The 20,054-nt window shown below is 34.0% G+C and overlaps 1 protein-coding gene across 3 annotated transcripts in view; it reads left to right on the top strand.

The window, feature by feature from the left end:
• CUL2 (cullin 2) overlaps nucleotides 1-17,345 on the top strand; it is a 96,405-nt gene extending 79,060 nt beyond the window's left edge. For all 3 annotated transcript variants that reach the window (XM_002925411.4, XM_034643528.1, XM_034643529.1), the window contains 7 exons: nucleotides 914-1,066; nucleotides 1,355-1,432; nucleotides 5,990-6,056; nucleotides 12,078-12,280; nucleotides 14,402-14,503; nucleotides 15,667-15,783; nucleotides 16,768-17,345. In XM_002925411.4, the coding sequence (XP_002925457.1) occupies nucleotides 914-1,066; nucleotides 1,355-1,432; nucleotides 5,990-6,056; nucleotides 12,078-12,280; nucleotides 14,402-14,503; nucleotides 15,667-15,783; nucleotides 16,768-16,899 (852 nt within the window). In that variant the 3' untranslated portion in view covers nucleotides 16,900-17,345. The remainder of the gene's footprint in view (nucleotides 1-913; nucleotides 1,067-1,354; nucleotides 1,433-5,989; nucleotides 6,057-12,077; nucleotides 12,281-14,401; nucleotides 14,504-15,666; nucleotides 15,784-16,767) is intronic.
• The last annotated feature ends 2,709 nt before the right edge of the window (nucleotides 17,346-20,054 follow it).

The following is a 20,054-nucleotide window of genomic DNA, read 5'->3' as shown; positions in this document are numbered from 1 at the left end:
GTGACTGGTTAAAAAATAGAGAACGTATATTCATGTGGGGGATATGCAAATACTATATTGAGAAGACAAAATCTCTCTTTATATATTGATTTAGAGTCATCCACAGGATATAAACAGTGTTAACTTTACAAAAGACTTGTATTACTTATTAATCAGTACACCTAAATTATTCCTTGAAGTACAAGTTTTGGGGTGCAGTTGAATTTCAGGTCATTTTTACATCGTTTTAACATACACACTGATGAGATAAATAGTAGCTGATTCATATTTTTCCTGAGTTACTTAGTAGTTGATAATTCCTGTATAGTAGACATTGAATATACTATGTGGTCCTTTTTAAATATACCAATCAATAGTCATCTTTTGATTTTTAAAAATGATGTAAACATAAAGCATTTTATGTCCCAGGATTAGAGATCCAAATTTTCTGACCTGTTGATGACAGAGTTTTGAATAATTTAAAGGAAGTGGATTTCTTCATTATTCAGTAGATGGTATTAAAAATATGCCTAAGTACCCTCCTTTTTAAACTGACTACTGGCTCAAATATGTTTACTCATCTTTCATGTGTGTTTGATACTGTATGTAAACTTTATAAGGTATCTTACGTTTAGTAATGGAGCATTTTGCAGTGTCGAAATAAGATACATGGATTTGTAAAGAAGTTTTTGTTTTAAAGGGAAATTTATTGTTTCATGAATCTGTTTTCATTTATTCTGAATGAAAAATAAAAAATTTTTGAAAGGTTTTGTTTTGAATAGCTGCTTTGGATTATGAATGATATAGGCCTTTGGAGTGAATATATAAGCAGAACCTTTGACCATAGACCTGTCAGTAGAAACACATTCTTAATAATCAATATGGTTTTTTATTTTTCTTTTTAAATCATATTTTTAAAAACTTTCTTTTACAGCAAGCCTGTGGTTATGAGTTTACCAGCAAGCTACATCGGATGTATACAGATATGAGTGTCAGTGCTGATCTCAACAATAAGTTCAACAATTTTATCAAAAATCAAGACACAGTAATAGATTTGGGAATTAGTTTTCAAATATATGTTCTACAGGTATGAGTATGTGTTCCATTGTGGGCATTTACTAACCTTTTCAAATACTCTGAAGCAAAGGATTGATGAATGGATGCCTGATTACATTTTTTTTCAATCAGTGGATGGTAGCTTCTTAAGTTACGTGTTATATTGAATTGGAATGAAATGTGTCATGATAGAAACATTGATGGGTTTTATCAACATTTTGAGGAAGGTAAAAAAAAAAGTGCTTTAGTCGCATAAATCATTTTTACAAATTTTTACTTTTAAGTTAGATATTTATCTGCTTAACTTTTTTCCTTCTAGGCTGGTGCATGGCCTCTTACTCAGGCTCCTTCATCTACATTTGCAATTCCCCAGGAATTGGAAAAAAGTGTACAGATGGTAAGTTTGCAGGAAATACGTTAGAAGACCAAAGAAACTTTAATAATTGTCCTCATGTTACTTTAAATATTTTTCCAAAGTTTTAAGGGCTCATATGATACAAAAGTATATGCACAAATGATATTTTGTTTTCCTGTAGGAAGAATGTAAGTTATTGTAGTTCCTGATATTAAAACTAAAATGCTAAGGGTGTCGTATAATTCTTTGTCAAAGTGTGTCTCTTATTTTTATTAAATCTGTTATCTGCTCTTAAGCAGTTATAAATTACAGAAATTTTTATGTTAGAAGAAAGTTTAGAACCCAGTACTTAAAACAGTCATTTTCTAATTTTTCATTTGAATTTGGAGCTATTTTTATGCCTCCACATTTATACCTTATAATAGTTATTTTTATTTCTGGGCTGAATTTAGGTAAATAAATTTGGAATGTGAAATAATCTAGAAAAATGCTTTAAAGTGTGACTGAATATAAACCTTACAATGCTTACCAAAAAGCTCTTAAAGAGACTGTATCTTCACAGCTTTATTGGGATATAATTAATATACCATATGTCCTAGCCTGTTCAGGTTGCTCTAACAAAATACCACAGACTGGGTAGCTTATAAACAACAGAAATGTATTTCTCACAGTTCCGGAGGATGGAAACCTGAGATCAGGGTGCCAGCGTGGTCAGGTGAGGGCCCTCTTCAGGTCATAGACTTCTTGTGTCCTCGCATGGTAGAAGGGGCTGTGGGGTCTCTTTTATAGTAAGCACTAATCCCATTCATGAGGACTCAACACTCATCATCTGAGCACCTCCCAAAGGCCTTACCTCCTAATACTATCATATTGGGCATTAGGATTTTAGCATATGAATTTGGAAGGGACACAAATGTTCAAACCATTGCACTATATAATTCATTCATTTAAAATACAGAATTTCAGTGGTTTTTAGTATATTCACAGTTGTGCAACCACCACACAATTTCAGAACATTCTTATTGCCCCAGAATTGCCCCTCCAAAACCCCCTACTCATTAATAGTCATTCCCCATTTTCCGCCAACTCCCTTCTCCACCCCTCCCAGCCCTAGGCAATCTGCTTTCTTTCTGTATAGATTTGCCTACTCTGGACATCTCACATAGAGTCATATCATTTGTGACTGACTTCATTCACTTAGCATAATGTCAGTGTCCATCCCATGTTGTAGCATGTATCAGTAGTTAATTCCTTTTTATTGCCAAATACTATTCCTTTGTATGGATGTACCACATTTTATTTGTCCATTCATCAGTTGATGGACATTTGGGTTGTTTCCTCTTTTTTGGTATATGAATAATGCTACTGTGAACATTCATGTACAAGTTTTTGAGTGGACATGTTTTCATTTCTCTTGATTTCCTAACTCATAAAAAGGGGTTTCTTATTTCTTGACTGGATGGAAGTTTGGGTAGCATTTTTCTATAGAAATCTTCATTATTATATTTGGGCAGTCAGTTGAGGTTGTAAAACAGAGTTATGCATACATTATGAAGTTTAAAATGAAAATAGTATTTCATTACACTATTCCCTAGAGATGTTTGCAGTGGGTAATTTGAGTCATTTTTAAAAGTGTGTTTTTTGTTTCTTTCAAAACAAGGATTATAAAGAAAATAATAGTGTAGGTTCTGGAATCATAATTTCTGGTTTCATATGTCTGTTCTGCCATTTAATATGCTCTGTGACATTGGGCAAATAACTTTCTGATATTTCTGATGATAGGAGTACTCAGAGTGTTGATATGAAGATAAAATGAAATAATGTAAAGCACTTAGCATGGCATATAGTAAGTACTCAATAAATGGTAGCTGATACAGAAGAAGTAATAGTTAATGGCAGTACTGGTAGTAGCAGAGTAGAGAAGTATAAACAACCAGGTAGATTTCAAGATACCAAGCATAAGGTAGACTTTCCAACTAGGAGTCTAACATAAGGACTTCTTGCATCTTCTTTAGAAAGGCATGATAGCACAACTGTCTTAAAAACTAAATGAAGAAAAGCATTCGTTTGGGTGGGCAGGTTATTATGGATTTTGCAAAAAGTATAAATGCAAGCTAGGGATTGGAGATGGGATAGCCACGTAAGGCATTTTGATGTACTCGCCTTTGACAGTACTAAAACTTAGTTCTTAAGAGCCTGAGTTTTTGAATTGCAATTAAGGCAGAGAATAGGGGCTGCCAGAAATAGTTTCTTTCTAACTTTATGTTGTTGTTCTCTCTCCCCTTGAAATAATTTTCCAGTAACAGTTTTTTAACCCCTTCAACTTTTATTAATGTATAACCTTCATCAGGTTTCAGTTTCCTCATTTGCACACAGAAAGTGGGTTCTTTTCGGACTATAAAATTATGATTCTAGGAATATTGTCTTCTCCATTTGGATTTTCTCTAATTACCAGTAGAGGGAGTTTGTCCTTCTGTTTTTTCTTAGTAAACCCAAGTGTTCAGTTACATAGGACTCAAAATCCATATGTGTACTTAACAGTGTACGTTTTTGCATGTAAATTAATTCATCTTGCCTTAGTGATCATTTATATATGTTACATCTTAATCTTAAATATAGCTGTTGGTCAAAAATTACTTCATTTTACACATATGAATCTTAAAACTATGGAAATTAAAAGTAATTTATTTTATACATTAGACTAATAAATCTTAGTTGTTGTATTTCTTTTGTATCTGGTCTACAAATCTAATAATACCGAAGAAATACAAAGTAGTGTGTATTAATGCAGCTGTCTATTAGAAGTGAATATGAATTGTTTATTTTTAAGATCCTTTGAGTTCTAATTAATACCTTCAAATGGTATTTAAAGGATGGTGTCCAAGCCTGAAAATTCTTTATTTTAAAATGAGAAGTTTAGGCAAGATATATTTTTTTACTAATAAACTTTGGTAACATAATTGTTTAATGACATAATGAAGCAAGGTTTTATAGCTTTTGTCTTTGAATATCAGATGAATTTATAATGTTTCCATTTTGTACTCAATCTTTTTGTTCTTGACTAGTTACAAATATGAAAATCTTTATAATCAGATTTTAATTTTAAGGATAAAGGAATGTTTTCTGTTGGCATCTATATCATTACCAATAAAACTTTATTGATAGTACTAGTTGCTAGGAGTAGAAAGAGTCAAAACGTGCCTTCGGAGCTTGGAATATACAACCTGATGCAGGGCTTGATCCCTGGAATATAAATCCTTGCACTTAATTTAAAAAGAACATTTTGAAGTTTGGTTTTCTCAATTTCAAAATGTTTTATTTTGCTTTTGTCCATAAAGTCATTATAAATATTTCATAATTAGGAGTTATATAATAAAATTGAATTTTATTGACAACCTTGGAGGTTATTAATTAGTCAAAGCCTACTTCTAGGATCCTTTTATGACATTATTTTGACTTTCATTTGTCTAGATTAGAACCAGGCAGAAAATCTTAAGTATTCCAGGCGTCATTTAAAATCTTAAGTATTCCAGGTGTCATTTCCTATTTATCGTGCCAGGGGGTTGGTGAATTTGCACCATTGAAGGGTAAGCGTGCTCAGTAAGTTTCAGCTTCCCGGGACTAGGCAGACTTGGAATGAACTGCTGAAAGAATTCACTAATTCTCTTGGCTGGAAGGTCAAACATTGCTGATAGCTTTATTGAAACTTTGTTTTGGGGGTACAGAAGGTTTGATATAAAATTAAAACCTTTAGGTGTAATATTACATGTGGTACATCGCGCTGAAAGTATGTCCACAATTCTGAATTGTGATGTGATGTGTTTGCTCATTTTTCAGTTTTATAATGAAATTGACTATTTCGGTTTTTGGGTTTTGGGGGCGTTTTTTTTTTTGGTTGTTGTTGTGTTGGGTTTTTTTTACATTTCATTGTCATTTTCTCACTATATATTAGGTGCTGACTCTTTAAAAGACATTTTTTGGATTGATGTCGTACAATTACAAATTCAGTTCAAGGAAGTTTTTTAATTTTAAAGCAACATTAATAGAATGTTAAATTTTTTATAATATCAACAAAAGAAGATAAAAGATGAGTACTTTGAAGCTTTGTTTGTATTGGTGTTTGGCTGGATTGTAGATATCATGTTATAGGTAATCACAGAAATATTAACCTGTCACTTCAGCAAGGGCATATGTTGGCAAATAGGAAAATAGAAATGAAGGTCATGATTTACGTTTTCATTTTGAAATTTATATGATAGTGTTTTTGGTCAGTAATTAGTATTTATAAAGTCCAAATTGCTATCATTCAGAGCTGATAATTAATCATTGACTATGTCATTTCTGAATTTATACAAAAAGCCAAATGTGCAGGGCTTAGTGGAGAGAACCGTAGACAAAGTTGTAAGTGAAAAGAGCTGCGCTAATATGTGCATGATCGTGGTCAGAGACTTGTATGGATATGTTTTCTCACATATAAAATGAGTAAGTATACCAGATGAGTTATAATGTCTTTCCTAACATCAACTTTTTTGTGTAGTAATAGTTAAGTAAGTTATGTTATAGTAGGTGACAATAATTAATTTTTTTTCTTTTTTACAGTTTGAATTATTTTACAGCCAGCATTTCAGTGGAAGGAAACTTACATGGTTACATTATCTCTGTACAGGTAAAATGCATTTAATTATATCTAGTGTAGTGAAATTTACCTGATACGAGTATGTTAATAATTTAAGAAAAGATTTCTTATATCCTAATGATAGTTTTTTTTTTCATAATGATGGCTTTTAACATCTTTTCCTTTATCTACCCTGCTGGTTTTCATTAAAGCAACTATTGATGAAGTTTAAGTGCAGCACTTTTTGTTTTTTTTTAAGATTTTTATTTATTTGAGAGAGAGCAAGCAGGGGGAGGGGTAGAGGGAGAGAGAGACGCAGACTCCCCACAGAGTGGGGAGCCTGCTGCGGGGCTCAATCCCAGGACCCTGGGATCATGACCCAAGCCGAAGGCAGACGTTTAACTGACTGAGCCACCTAGGCACCCCAAGTACAGCACTTTTTAATAGTGCTTTATAAAATTATGCTGCTTATATTATTACTGCATATTAAGAAAGTTTCTGAATTTTATAATAGTTTATTACATTTTTGTAATACACCAGTTTATCTAGACATTAGAAATTTTACCTAGAAACCAAGACTTGAGTCAGATACTCCTAAAAAAAACTGTTTTCTCTAAATATGTCTGAAATCCTCAGAAAGTTCTTTAACCATTATGGCATCAAAAGGCGATCTAACAATTTGATTGTTATTTGTGGTGCTATAGTGAACTGCAATAGTAAATGCTTTTTCCAAGTGGTTTCTATTTTTAGAAAAGTTTAGTCAGAATCCAGTCCTTTCTTCTTTTTGGAACAGTGAGGTCCATTTATTTGATAGTAGGATTAATACCTGAATGATCGAAGACTGTGCACAATTGCTCTGAGTTGCGTGAAGATGTTAGCCAAAGCAAGCAAACTAATTCTCTCTACTTTCGTTAAAGCTATACTTTGAAGTACATTGAATCAACTTTCCCTTTGTATAAGGAAAGGGTATATATCTCTTAGAAATGGTATAAGAAAATTTGATCAATCAGGTGCCATAACACTTACTAGGAAATTTCTGTTCACTCACACGAGAGAAATTTCATTAAGAGAAACTTCATCTAAGTAATTTCTTTTAAGTGCCATTTATTTGACTAATTTATATTTGTAATATATCTTATTATGTTAGCAATACATATTAGTACATAATTAGTACATGGTAATACTTATACAAAGTTATCTTTATTAAACAAGTTGGGCATTTACATCTTTTCAGCAGTTTGTGAAATAAAGAGATATGATATTTTTAATAAGTGGTCAGTTTGTACTTGACCTTTAATTTTACATCTGTTATGAATTTTTTCTATTCTTATTTAGTAAATATAATTGGTTTTAAGAAAAACATTGCTCAACCAGTGTTTTATTTATTTATTTTTTTAAAATTATTTATTTATTTATTTTAGAGGAGAGTGAGTGTGCACAAGTAGGAGGGGCAGAGGGAGAGAGAATCTCAAGCAGACTCCCCGCTAAGTAGGGATCCCGACATGGGGCTCAATCTCAGAACCCTGAGGTCATGATCTGAGCCGAAACCAAGAGTTGAATGCTTCACTGACTGCACCACCCAGGTGCCCCACTCAACCAGTGTTTTAGATAACTAAAAGAATTTCTAATATATCTTAATGTACTTGAATTTAATTTATTTTTACTTTCCCTGAATGTCTTGCGGAGTTTAAACTCTCTTTGTTTTTCTAATTACCTCAGCAATAATCAGCCTGTCTCCTAAAGTATTTTAATGAGGGGCTCACTTTTTTGGTGTTCAGCAACTAATTGTATATGGAAATAAAGAAAAAACTATGTATATAGTTTTTGCCATTGGAATTTGGCCTGAAAAGTGTTACCAATAACACCTAAATAGGAAAAAGAACAACATTCTTTTCCTGTTTTTAAACTATACTAAATTCCCAAGCTGGTCCATAATAACCAGTTTTTTTTCTTTTTTTTTTTTTTTTTTTTGGTTTTTTTTTTGNTAGTGTTGTGTATATGTGTCTTAATTAAAGCCAAATAGTTTATTCCTTTGGAAAAAAGATGTTAGCCTTGTAAATTCATTTCCTGTTTTGAAAGCAATGAAAATACCTGTGATCTATCAGTGAAGCCATTGGCTAAGGTTTTATTTTGGTTTTGTTTCTCATTTATTCATTTACTCATTAACAAAAGGTTCTCAAACACCATCCACCTTTAAGATGCGTGTTCTCGTGTCCCCACAGTTGTCATAAGGCTCCAGGGCTCCTTTAAAACATTGGCTCTGATTCTGGACTGATCACTCAGAGTTCTGTTTCTTGAGAACCCCTATCATTCATACTTACACGTATAATCAAAATTACTCTTTCCTAGTTCACTTCCACATTTCCTGGTATTTTTTGTATTGTAATCCAAGAGTCTTTACAATTGATTGGAGATGGTGTATCGAGTGGTATTTGGAGGAAGTTAGAACCAGAAGATATAGGGTTATTAACCTATTAAGTCTGTAACCTTGAACAAATTACTTAACTTCTCTAAGCCTATTTCTTCATCTTTATCTTTGTAAAATTCATTTATCAATTCAGAGAATCATCTTTGTTCCTAGTACTTCTGTATGCCAAGTACAGATAAAATACAGCCCTCAAAAAGCTCACATCTAATGGGAGGACAGACAAGTAAATAATTATGGTAAATGTTTTGAATGTTATAATAGAGAGGCAAGCCCAGGGTATTAGTTTCCCATAGATTGGTGATAGCATACAGCCACTGCTAAAGGAAAGCTTCTGAGTAAGTAACATCTAAACTTGGTTTTCAAGGGTGAATAGGACTTAGCTAAGATAGGCAAAGAAGAATGTTGAGAGCATATTACCAACAGAGGTAAGAATTTTAAGTAGTAAGCAGCTATGCTATGAGATGTGACAGAGCTACTGAATGAGAGAACGATGAAAACTCCATTGGATTTATGACTAGGATATGGGATAGAATTATTCTGAGAGAACAACTGGATGAAGAAATAACAAATACGGAACCCAGAAACTTATACTGTCTGGATATAAATAAGTTTTATTTATGGCACATCAAGATTTTGTAGGAATCCCAAGTCAGCTGCTGAGAGAGAAGTTGAGAAGTGAATTCAGGGAAGATAACACTTCCTTGGTTAATACATAAATATGTAGCTAATATATAAATAATACATATAATTAGATCACAGTAGCAATTAGTGGACTGTGTGTCCTATAAGTGTTGGTTATTTGCCAAAATGAAATCACACCATATTGTTGCACATACCTTAAAAGGTAGTGATTCTTTCCTTGACTGAATTCTTGTCATTATTGATTTCAAGTACTTTAACAGCTAAAATTATGAGGGATTTTAACATTATGTAATGTCCAGTCCATATGTAGATTTCCCTGACTGTCCCCAGAGAGACTTTATTGCCTGTTTTAATGTAATCTGAGATCCCTAATTGCATTTGGTTATAGTGTTTTCCCACTTCCTTTTCCCCACCACTTCTTCCCTAACCCCCTTTAGCCCTCTTGACATACTTTTTTGAAAAGACGAGACAGTGTTTTGGATTTGTCACATTATTTACTTGTGATGTATTTTATTTGTTTTCTATTCCTTATACTTCTCTAAATTAGTATTTCTAAATTAGGTCCAAAAGTTTGGTTCTATTTAAATTACATATTGTCAGCAGGAATACTTTTTAAGCAGTCCTGTATACTTCATAATGCATACATCCGGAGGCATGTAATACCAAATCGTCCCACTATTAGAGACACTAAAGTTAGTCACTTGGTTAAGGTGGTGACCACCAGATTTCTTCATTGTAAAGATACTCTTTTCCCTTTTCAATAAACAGGGGATCCGAGGGGTGATACGTAGGTCCCATGTGAATACCCTTTTTCAGGAACAACCTTACCTGATGGCTTTGGCACCCACTGATGATCATGGCTTGAATCAGTTATTCCACTACTGGCTCAAATTTGCGATACTCTGTCACTCATTCAGCATTTAGTAACTGACATTCTTCTGTAAAGAAAGGCTTTGCCTTAGAGACTGAGGAGCTGTTGGTAATAAGAGAGTAATTTGGGTGAAACTGTTGTGAGTTCTGCCCACTTGTTACTTCCTGTAGTTGTAAATACCTCTTTAGTTATGTTTGGTGTATTTTTTAAAGTATGTGTGTATCAGAATGCCTTATTCTAGTTTGGAGTTACATCGAGTTTGCCAACCTATTCTGTGGGTTAAATGACCTGTTTTGTCATTTTCCTTTTCTGTTTACATGGCAGTAATTAAATGAATCATCAAATTAGGGATGTCCTTCCCTGTGCCCTCTACTCTTTTACCAGTCTGTTCAACTGTGAGCTAATAGAATGGTGCTGAAAAGGGGGGCAAGAGGCCCATGTACCCCTAATGCCAACAATTAAAAAAATAGGAAAAAAAAAAAGAACCTTGATACAGTACTAACTAGTTTTCCTAGTGTTGCAGAATGAACTTGATAATAAGTAAATGATACTTTGACCCTTTACTTGCATTGTCTCCTAATGCTTCTTGGGTTCTGTTGGTGATAAAAGATTGTTTGGTGTGGCAAGGAGCTCGTTCTGGGTCCCAACCCATGACAGTATATTATAGCAGCAGTGATGTGTGGCCTGATGGTCTGCTTCATCGTCTAGGTGCTTGATGCATTGTTTCATACTTGTTTCTGACGTATGATTAAATAGTCCTTGTACAAATGATCCAATTTATGTGGTATTTTGCTTTCACCACATTTCCCAAACTTACATGTTGAGATGAGAGTCCTTAAAGTATTCTTTGTACTGTTGGCAGGACACTCCTAATGTTTACGTTTTACTTAAGCTCTGTGTGTGAATTGATTATTCTAATTAATGTATTAAACCTCCTTTCATCAAAATTCAGAGACCAGGAATTTTTTCTTAGGTGTTTCCAAATAATTATCTGAATAACTGTTGTTTCTGAAATAGGTTGGGGCATAATGACAGAATAGGCATCTCTGTGAGTATAAGTTGGAGAATTGACTGCATATCCTTTAAAAATTTTTAATTATATATATATAAATTTAAAAAGCACAAAATCTTCATCAGAGTTACTAATTACCACTAACAGGGAGAATGCGTAGCCTCTCGGGCAAGTTCATGTGAAACATGGCTTCCTTGAGATGTAGAGCTCTAAAACTAGATCTTGTGGTTTATTTTATAATCCATTAATGATCAAATAATGCCGGCTGTGTGTATGTGAGAGAGACACACAGATACATACCATCACTAAACCACAGCTTTATGCTTTAGGAGACAGTGCATTGAGCTTTTTATTTTACATGTTATGCAGTACATACATGTTGGTCATACTGTTTGTTATAAACTTTTCAGTGTGCTATCTCCCTGAGATGTTGCAAACCCATAGTGTGCCTAAACCTGCTGTATCCTTTCGAGCTTTCAGGGTAGTGTAGAAGCTAGAACTTTTTTATTCTATCAACTATTTGAACAAAATAATGGGTCTATCTTTTTTGTTCCTCCTTCCATTTGTTTTCCTCTAGGAAGTTACTGGGGAAAATAATGTTTGTTTATGAGACAAAATAGCATTGTTAAATTTTAGCAGAAACTGTGGGTTAGACGGCGCCATTGGAGAAGCATCTCCTGTATGCTTGTAGACCTCCCTGAGTGCTTGAACCTTGCCAGAGAGAGACAGCACATGAGGCGGTTATTGGTTGCAAGCTGTCATTCTCATCCATTGTCTATCTGTCCATTTCTCCTCCTACCCTCACCTCCTCTTAACTGCTTTTTCTTGCCCAAGTCATAGCTTTTCTAGTTGTATTTAAAAACATTGTTACCTACTGGTAGAGGTAGGATAGTTTAATTGTGATTTATACTGCACACTCAAAACTAATAGCCTTCTCTCCAACCCCCCAGACAAACAAACTGATTACACTGCTAGCAAGAGTGGCTTCATAACAATTTAATAAGTCCTTGGTTCATTCTTTCAGGAGAACGAACCTGAAATAAACAGCAATTACTCAAGTCATTTTGAAATGTTTCTTTGAATGATCAGTTTATTGTCACAATTTTGTTTTAATTGTAGGTGAAGTTAAAATGAACTATTTGGGCAAACCGTATGTAGCCATGGTTACCACATACCAAATGGCAGTTCTTCTTGCCTTTAACAACAGTGAAACTGTCAGCTATAAAGAGCTTCAGGACAGCACTCAGATGAATGAAAAGGAACTGACAAAAACAATCAAATCATTACTTGATGTGAAAATGATTAACCATGATTCAGAAAAGGTATGGGGTAGTATTTCAAGGAATTTAAGCATTATAAACATTTTATCTTTTTCATGAGATGTTTGCAGTTTTTAAAGTAAGGTTATAATTGGTAATGCCGTTTGTACTTTGGAAAGCACTTGAGTCAGCGAACAGTGCTGCCAGCTTCTTACAGCTATGACCTTCTGGAATCACAGAGAAGTTGGTGTCTGTATGCCCTTTATAGTTTGATTTAATTTGTCCTGTACAGTGACAGTGCACTGAAAATTGTGAAAGAATTGCCATCAGGTGGATTCTGGTTAATTGAGGTTAGAAACTGTAGCGTATCATTTTTTTTATGTGTTTAATTGATATTTATTTAATTACATGGTTCTGTAATAGGAAATGACCACCTATTAATATTATTTGTATGCGTATATAGCTTGTGTGACCGTCCTAAATTCTCTCACTCTCCTGTCCCTTCATTCCAGGATTCAACTAATAACCACCGTATATTTGTACTACCTGTCACAAGAATAGCAAGCCAGTAATATACTTCTTTTCTTTTTAGCTTTTTTTCCTAGTAACAAGCTTTTGTTATTGTTATAGTATATCTTGGATATTTAAGTGGTTCAAAAGCAACAGATGTGAGTTAAATCTCCTAATTCAAATTGTGCCTATAAGAAAAAAATTCTTGTAAATGAGGTGTTATTTTTATTGGTGAAGTTAGTAGCCTACTGTTTCTGTCATCAATTCATTTAATTGATGATATATTTTTTAAAGATGTGTTTATTTATTTGGGGGGGGTGGGAGGGGCAGAGGAAGAAGAGAAGCCTAAGCAGACTCCTCACTGGGTGCAGAGCCCAACATGGGGCTGGATCTCACATGACCTGAGCTGAAACCAAGAGTCAGACGCTTAACTGTGCCATCGTTGAGCCCCTAATTGATGATATTTTGTAGCCTATAATTGAACAGCTTTATTTATTTTTTTTTTAAAGATTTTATTTATTTATTTGACAGAGAGACAGCCAGCGAAAGAGGGAACACAGGCAGGGGGAGTGGGAGAGGAAAAAGCAGGCTCCCAGCGGAGGAGCCCGATGCGGGGCTCGATCCCAGAACACCAGGATCACGCCCTGAGCCGAAGGCAGACGCCTAACGACTGTGCCACCCAGGCGCCCCAAAATGGCATATATTCTGAAATTCAAATCAAGCTTTTCTTAATACTGAGAAATGATTAATTTTTCTGACTTCAGAATCCTAACAAAATATTAAATTCTTAAGATTTTAATTAAGTCAATTAGTTAATTGTAAGTTAAGCATGAATTTTTTAAAACCTAAAGTTTAAGTTTAAATTTGTAAGCTAAATTAAGTGCTTAAGAAGTTTTATAGTTTTCTAAAATATATTACTTTTGCTGCCCAGGAATGTACAAAATATAGATTGCTTGTTTGCACATTAAATTTTAATTATGAATCTGCCATTCCTTAGCAGAACTTCTTAGCTTATTATTGAGAATGAGTTCTTTTGCCAAGTGCTTCTTGATCCTGCTGATGAGAAAACTCACTGTATGATCAGAGTGGCTTTTTTAAGCCTGATAGAGAAGTTGTGATTATAAAAATTGGCGTAACAACTTTCACTTGAGAAAAGGCCACTTAAGAAAACATGAGTTCATGGGTAAACCATGAGAACAACACCAGGGTCATGTGTGCCGCTGGAAACTACTTGCTCTGTTGTCCAGTTATGTACAATCTGTATTTTGTTATGGCAGCACTTTAAAAGACATTTGGTTGTTCACTTTTTCAAAATGGGTTGATAGAAAAACTAGGAACCTAGTAGTCCATAAGAATTAAAATGTTAAATTCTCTTTAAGCCAGTGAGCTTTGACTGTTTATCCAGTGGTTATATATATAATAGTTGGGCCAGGAAATGGCTTATTTCTAAATCTTAAACAGATTAAAATTCAAGTGTAAAATTAGAAAAGAATTGTTTTTTTGCTTCTTTCTTTGTTTGACGGAAGACTTTACTTCTCTCTTAAATAATCTTTATAATGTAAAATGATGAGAGTTTAGTCATCTTTGGTCATTTAATTTTATGGCACATTATTTGCAGCAACTCTTATTTAATTTTAATTTTTATAAATATAAATGAATTATTTTTAATTGTAGGAAGACATTGATGCAGAATCTTCATTTTCATTAAATATGAATTTTAGCAGTAAAAGAACAAAATTTAAAATCACTACATCAATGCAGAAAGACACACCACAGGTAAGTGATTCTTAATCTCATTTCTTTCGGAAATATTTAAGCATTGGACTTCACAAGTGGTAACTGAGATAATGCAAAACTTTGCACATCCGAATTAATAATGTGATGCATTTTTTTCTGGTTTATTCTCTGAATTTACTAATCTTGCAGACAAAACCGCTGCCAGTATTTTATATTATAAAAATAGTAATATAATGGGTATCTAAGGAAAAAGGTGTTGCAGTATAGTCCTGCTTGTTTTTAGACTATATTAAAATGTGGAGCGTTACTTGAATTCTTCACAAAAATTCCTACCTTGAATAGTAATATAATCTCTCATATTTTTCATTTGTAAAATAAGGGAAAGGTTTGTTTCTAACATTTCTTTCAAAGAAAAGTTGTTGGAAATGTTTCTCAAAATTTCATGTGCAAATGAACCACTTGGGATCTTGTTGATACTCAAAGTGTGATCTAGTAGGTCCAGGAGTGTTCAGACTACCGATGAGCCGGTTTGCAAGGTGAACATCTGCTGTTGATTCTTTTAACTCAGTAATGTATATTGCTTTGCTATGGGATAGCTTGGTAATGTCACTTAAGTTTCTTGATTGCCTTCTATGTGCCACCCTATCCTTGCACACGGGGCAGGGTGTAAAGTTATATAAGATGTCAGGCCCTCTCCAGGAACTTAGTCCTCCTTGGGGAGACCAATGTTAGTAATTGTTAATTGAATTTGAACCCTAAAATGTTTGCAATCCCATTTTTCTCTAGACTAATGAATAATTTGTAATATGTGGATTGTATTTTATCTTTTATTTTTAAAAAGATTTTATTTGTTTATTTGAGGGGAGAGGGGCAGAGGGAGAGCGAGAGAGAATCTCAAACAGAAGTCTTGAAAATTACTGTTTTGTGTCCTTTAAGTTCTATTTTATTGCCTGTTTACATTAAATACATTTTACAATAGTGTTTATTTTTTTTAATAACCTTCCAATTTTAACCCAAGAAATTATAAATAACTCACTGTAGATATTTGTTTGGTAATGGTTATATGATAATGGGCACATGATAACTGTATAATTTTGATGCTTGGTATTGATTGGAAATTTATGTAAACTCACTGATAAAATGGATTATGAAAGGCTCAATGACTTAATATCTCATTTGCTTTTTCCCCCCCTGTAAAACAGGAAATGGAGCAGACTAGAAGTGCTGTAGATGAGGACCGGAAAATGTATCTCCAGGCTGCTATAGTTCGTATCATGAAAGCACGAAAAGTACTTCGGCATAATGCCCTTATTCAAGAGGTAAAAGGGGGGGGAACCCTCAAGGCTTTTTGGGGTAATGGGTATTATCAATGAATGGATTAGGAATGTTTCTTTGTCAAAATGATACATAAATAATAGGACTCCCAAATAGCATAAAGAAATGCCTCATTACTTAATGAAAACAGTACTCACTTATAATTTCAGTATTAAATTCAGGTTTGCTTTGACTTAGATTTAGAGGTCTAAAGTTCACCAGTATTTTGAGCCTTCTGTCCAATTACTGAAGGAAATTGCCAATTTCAAATATTCATTCATAAATATATGAGTGTCTGCATGTGATGTGGTTCCTGCCCTTTTGGGGTTCACCTTCTAATAGGAAAGAAATACATTATTGAAATAGTATTCGAACAAAATAGAATTACATTAACACGCACTGAAAAAGAGCTACAGTAGTATGAGAATGTACACAAAAGTACTGACTTAGGGGATGTTGGGGAAAAGCTTTCTTGAGAAAGTGTTAGTTCAGCTAAGACCTGGAAGGTGAGTGAAGGTTAAATAGAAGCTGGAGCGTGTGGATGCGTATTTAGATAGATGAATTAATTTATAGTTTAATTTAGTTATGTATGCATATTATTGGATTTGGCTCTATCTGTATTCTGCTTTGTAATTCCTTCACAACAGAAACATTAGGCTTTTTCCTTATTTTGTATTAATTTTTCTTTGTCATCAACAGTGATCTAATTGTTTCGTCTTTCCTTGTGCACTGCTGTCTGAGCTTAAAAAATTTAATACTGTTCATGGCATTCACTTGCTTGATATATCACATCCATCCATTTAGGTTGATTTTATTCATTTTAATTAATATGATTTAATAACTACTTTAAGTATATTTTTCCCGTATGGATTAGGTCTGTTTCATGGAACCTCAGTGCATTTGAGGCACTTCACAGCTGATTGGTTAAAAGAAGTTATTTAGAGCTGACTAATTAGCAGTAGTTTGACATCCATGTCTCTCTTACACAGGTGATTAGCCAGTCAAGAGCTAGGTTTAATCCTAGTATCAGCATGATTAAGAAGTGTATTGAAGTTCTGATAGACAAACAGTACATCGAACGCAGCCAGGCGTCAGCAGATGAATACAGTTACGTAGCGTGATGTCACTCTCCTCTAGTGTGGGTGTGAGAAGATCATTGCCGTCACCATTTGGTGTGTTCCTGTGGGAAAAAGCAGGCCTGTGCCTCCGTAATTTGGTCATTTGGCAGCCCCTGTTTTTCTGCTGTTTACAACATCACCAGTGCCACGTCATGAGCGTCAGAGAAAATGCCTAGAGATATTTCAAGCTCATGTCAGTATGACATTTCTTAAAACTTTATTAAAAGAATGAGTGAAGTATTGCTGAAATGCAGAAATTTGGTTGGGTACCATGCTTTTTCTCCCCTTCACGTTTGCAGTTGATGTGTTTTTTTTTTTAATGTATCTTAAAGGACATAAAATAAAAAACTTAAATATTGTAATATGACAGATAACCTAATAATTGTATCTACATTAAAATGACAAACATGATATTGCTGCTTGTCAAATAAAAAAAATAAAGAAATGAATGCCTTTTTTATGTGGATGGAGTATCACACATAATAGTATATACATAACTGTTCATGAGTCATCAAGGCAGCTAATGCAGCTTTAGTTGCATTTTTATCCGAATGGTTTAATTCACTTTTACTCCTACTTAAGTCCTACATGAAAAATGTCTAGATTATTGTTCTTGAATGCATAAAAATGCATTCAACATAAAGAATGTTTTATTTTTATGGATTGGAACTGCGTTGGATAGGAGCGTTTTGAATGTTGAAGATTTAATTCTATCAAGAGTTTCTGGTGATGTGCTTACACCACAGAAATAAAGGATGAGAAGAGTATGTGGTGGCCTCAAGTCTGGCATAGAAAGAGTTTCTCATTCAAAAGTTGTCTTCGGTTTTCATAATACATTAATTCTAATGTAGACAAACACCCCAGCTCTCTTACCTCCCCTTCTACCTTTCTCTGAGTTATAGGAGATCCTGTGATACCAGTGTATTCTTCCCATTCTCCTACCTACGTATTACCCTTCCACCCCCTAACATTTTGACACTAGATTCACTCTCACAAGTCACAGGTGTGCTTAGCAACATATCCTAAGTACCTTCTTTTTTTTTTTTTTTTTTTTTTTTTNATGGTGCATTACACCAGGTGCCACTTATATCGAGACATGAAATTCCACTATTTTGTTTATTATATATATATTAACAGCAGTATTAGAATACTCTGGTTATTGTATTTATTATCTATCGACCCCACTACCACTATGACACACATAATGTAATTTTTTTAAGCTGGAATATTTTAATACATACCCCACGTGAATCATTTTACTTACAATACTTCTGACCAATAAGATCTTTTTTAAAACAATAAAAAACACAACTATAATAGCATTATTACACCTAACAAACAATAATTACTTAATATCATCTAATATGTGGCCCATATTCAAATTTATTGCAAAATGCTTCTACAGTTGGTTTGTTTGATTGCACTTTTTCTGACTCGTGTCTAAATGTTAAAAAAAATCTACTTCCAATGACTTACTTATATACTGTATTTCTCATTTTACCTTTCTTCCTAGAGAGGAAGTAATGGCAAACCATATAATATTGTACATCCACTGTCAAAAAACAAAGCTTTGTTTTGATAACTTGTTGATAAAGTTTCCAAATTGATTCCTTTTTTTCTTAAATATTTATAAATGTTAAATTAAGTCTTAATCTTGGTATCTAAATTGTCAAGAAAATACATTATACTGAAAAATGGACAAAATACATGTACTGAGGTCTAGAGAAATGACTGACAACAGTTTTCTTCACACCTTCGTCTCATTTTACCTGAAAAGAAACATTAAAGATATGCTTGTGCGTGAGGAAGAAGAGGCCAGACACATTTGACCAAGTTCAAATGAATTCTAACACACACCTTCCGCTGAGGAGAATGAAGGGAAGGTTGCAGTCTGGTCAAGTTAGGTCAAGCATTTGAAGTCCTGACTGCAGAAGATCCAAGCGTACAGCCCAGAGCACTAACCTGGCAGGCCCTGTGTACAGTACCCAGTGCTCTATGGGCAGAGGGGGTCGGAGCTACAGAAGGGGGAATGAGGGAAGGAGAGGGAAGGGTTCTCTGTGCTTGATCTTGGAAAACAAAAATAATGTGAACAAAACTTTCGGGAGCTTTTACGAAATTATTATTAATACTGAGATAGTTAACACGTGTGAGTCAGCGATAACCTTTTTCAGCCAGACAGCATACAGCTTTTGTTCACACTCTATCCTCTTTGAAACTGGATTATTTTAATTGCTGCTTTGGGTTTATTCTAGGGGTTTAGTCCCAAGATTTTATGACAGTTTGCTTTAATGTAAACAAAAGGAGATACTCTGGGGTTTGTGTTTTGCTTTATTTATAACTTACTACCTTTCCAGGATTTTATAACCTGTGTATTTGCTACAATGCTATGAAGTTTCTGTTAATTTTTTTAACCTTCACTGAGCACAGACTATGACTGGTGCTTCCTCATATGTTATTTTGTTTGAACCTCAGATAATCCTGTTAACCAGGCAGTGCTCTCTCCTAGATGAGGAAACTAAGTGAGTTTTCCAGGAGTCATGGGCAGAAGCTGCCGAACCTGAATTTAAATCCCAGTCAAAATGTGGACCTAATACAGTCTCTCTCTCTCTCTCTCTCTCTCTCTCTCTCTCTCTCTCTCTCTCACTGTCTCTCTCCCTCTATAATAGCCTATAAGATAGAAATAACTTCAGTTTTTACAGAAAGAATAGTTTTTCCTGACTTTAAAGAATAAAAATTTGTTTCCAGGTGATTTGTGAGAATCAATGCTTCATATTTTTGTTTCTTAAGATACTTATTTAAGAAATATATATACATTGTTAAACAACTTGGCTTATAGCTAGTTCTTGGCAAAGGGTACTTGTAAATTTAATATTTTACATTCACACGTACAGCTATAGAACACTTATTTCAAGTATATATACTCAGTGCAAACCTGTGTTCGGTTAAAATTTCTCCAGCTCTGTAGTAGCAGTAGATAAGTTATTGAGCTCTTCATTTTGGTTCCTAGTACACATTCTTGGTGGAGCAAGGTCAAAGTAAAGATGTGAACTTTTAGAGTACTAGTCCTAAGGGCAATTGTACATAGACTGTAGCTAAATGAGTAGAAATAATATGGAGAGGCCCACTGGTTAAAGTTCATGAAGCATGTCCAAAGCTGA

This window comes from Ailuropoda melanoleuca, chromosome 15, assembly GCF_002007445.2.
Source record: "Ailuropoda melanoleuca isolate Jingjing chromosome 15, ASM200744v2, whole genome shotgun sequence".
Taxonomy (NCBI): domain Eukaryota; kingdom Metazoa; phylum Chordata; class Mammalia; order Carnivora; family Ursidae; genus Ailuropoda; species Ailuropoda melanoleuca.
Note: the sequence above shows the minus strand (reverse complement) of the source record. Positions and strands in the feature narration are given on the sequence as shown.